The sequence below is a fragment of the Gossypium raimondii genome, chromosome 8 (genome assembly GCF_025698545.1).
Source record: "Gossypium raimondii isolate GPD5lz chromosome 8, ASM2569854v1, whole genome shotgun sequence".
NCBI lineage: Eukaryota > Viridiplantae > Streptophyta > Magnoliopsida > Malvales > Malvaceae > Gossypium > Gossypium raimondii.
In genome coordinates this window covers 36,464,255-36,466,116 of record NC_068572.1, presented here as the reverse complement: position 1 = coordinate 36,466,116, position 1,862 = coordinate 36,464,255, and the positions used below count along the sequence as shown (strand labels likewise).

General features: G+C 38.5%; 1 protein-coding gene across 1 annotated transcript; it reads right to left on the bottom strand.

Annotated features, from left to right (window-relative positions):
• Positions 1–1,140: 1,140 nt before the first annotated feature.
• LOC105793279 (uncharacterized) lies at positions 1,141–1,554 on the bottom strand. The gene has a single exon (XM_012622205.1). The coding sequence runs from the start codon at positions 1,552–1,554 to the stop codon at positions 1,141–1,143; it is 414 nt and encodes a 137-aa protein (XP_012477659.1).
• Between the last annotated feature and the right edge of the window lie 308 nt (positions 1,555–1,862).

Genomic DNA, 1,862 nt, shown 5'->3' with positions numbered 1-1,862 from the left:
GTGTATGGTTAATTCATAGATAAATATGTTTATGTTTAGGTTGATTTGATGATTTGTGATTGAAATTTCTTTTGGCATATTGGTTGTATGGATTGATACCATATTGAGTTAGCCCTATCATGCATGTTTTAGGTATGTTTTGAAGCTTGATTATATGTGCAAATGGCTTGTAGGTGTGAGCTTGAATTGGGTGAAAGAAATGGCTTTAAATTGACCTATTTCTTGTCCACATGGCCTAAGACACGAGCATGTGTCTCAGCCATGTGTCCCCTGTAGGTTTCTAAAGGTTGGAAGTCAGGCAGTTACATGGCCTGGCACATGGGCTTGTGAGGCCATTTCGAGAGTTACACGGCCTAGCACATGGGCGTGTGGCTTGTCCGTGTTACCCAAGTCAGAGAGTTACACGAGCATGACCACGGGCTGGAACAAAGCTGTGTATCCTTACTTCGAATGTCAACATGGCCATGTGACCCCTACAATGTGAAATTTTCTATCTTTTTCCATAAAATTTTAAATGTTTATGATTTAGTCCCGAATCGATTCTCAAGTGTTTCTAAGGCCTCGGGGGCTCAAATAAGGGACGGTATGTATATATTTGAATGGATTTTGCAATGATTATGAAATGTTTGGAAATGATTGATTTTAAGTTATGTTTTTACGGTAATGCTCCATAACCCTATTTCAGTGACAGATACAGGTTAGGGGTGTTACAAGCTCCCTCTCGAGCTCGGATTACTTAGGCCCTAGCTAGTGTTCTTGCTTCAAATCACTTGTTTATCTTGCAGTTCTTTCCCCGACTAGGAGTAGCATTTCTAGCATTTCCAGATTGTCTACCTCTTTGGGAAGTTCCTTTAGGTTTATTTGACTGATTATCGAAATTATTTTTCTTCTTCAGACAATTATGAAGAAAATGGTCAGTAGACACACAAGAACGGTTCTCTTAACATTTCTTACATTTCCAACACTAGTCGTTGGAGAATTAACTGACTGGAAATTTGTTTTCCTTGGTTTCTCTCTACCAATGAACTCTGAAGGAACAACTGATCGACTTGTGTCATTTCTAATTTTCTTCAACAGAGACGTTTGAATAGGCTTGAACGACCCTATTTTGTTATAGTCTTGAAATTTTGAATCTGACTGTCATTTGTTTTTACAAATTTCTTCAACTTGTTGAACTCGCTCTAATAGTTCTACAAATTCTTGTAAATTTAATGCTACTACAGCCATACGGATATCATCATTCAACCCATCTTTAAATCTAAGACACATTTCCTCCTCATTTGATACAATGTTACGAGCATACTTGCTTAACTGCACAAACTCACGTTCATACTCAATTACAGTCTGGTTTCCTTGTTTTAACTCAAGAAACTCTTTCTTTTTCCGGTTAATGAACAGCTGACTAACATACTTTTTCTTGAATTCATTCTGGAAGAAGTCCCAACTGACCCGATCATTTAAGGTCACCATGCTTAAAGTATCCCACGATAGATACGCCTCAACTTTCAGTAAGGATATTGCACACCTCAAACAATCTTCAAGGGTGCAAAACATTTCTGCAAAAACTATCTTTGTATTCATTAGCCAATACTCGGATTTTGACTGACCATCATCTACCGTACCTCTAAATTACTTCACTCCACATTTCCAATTTTTTTCAACTTATACTAGGGTAACCATCACAGATACAAGGTTTGAAGTATTCAGGGGTGCTGGAGGAGGCACAACAGGGGGTGGGGGTGGCGGAGTCACAAGATTTGCTTGCTTGAACTCGTTGAACCATTGGTTCATCATTCCAAGAAATACATTTTTCATCTCATCACCAATGGAAAGCGGGATAAACGCATTATTACTTACTTCAG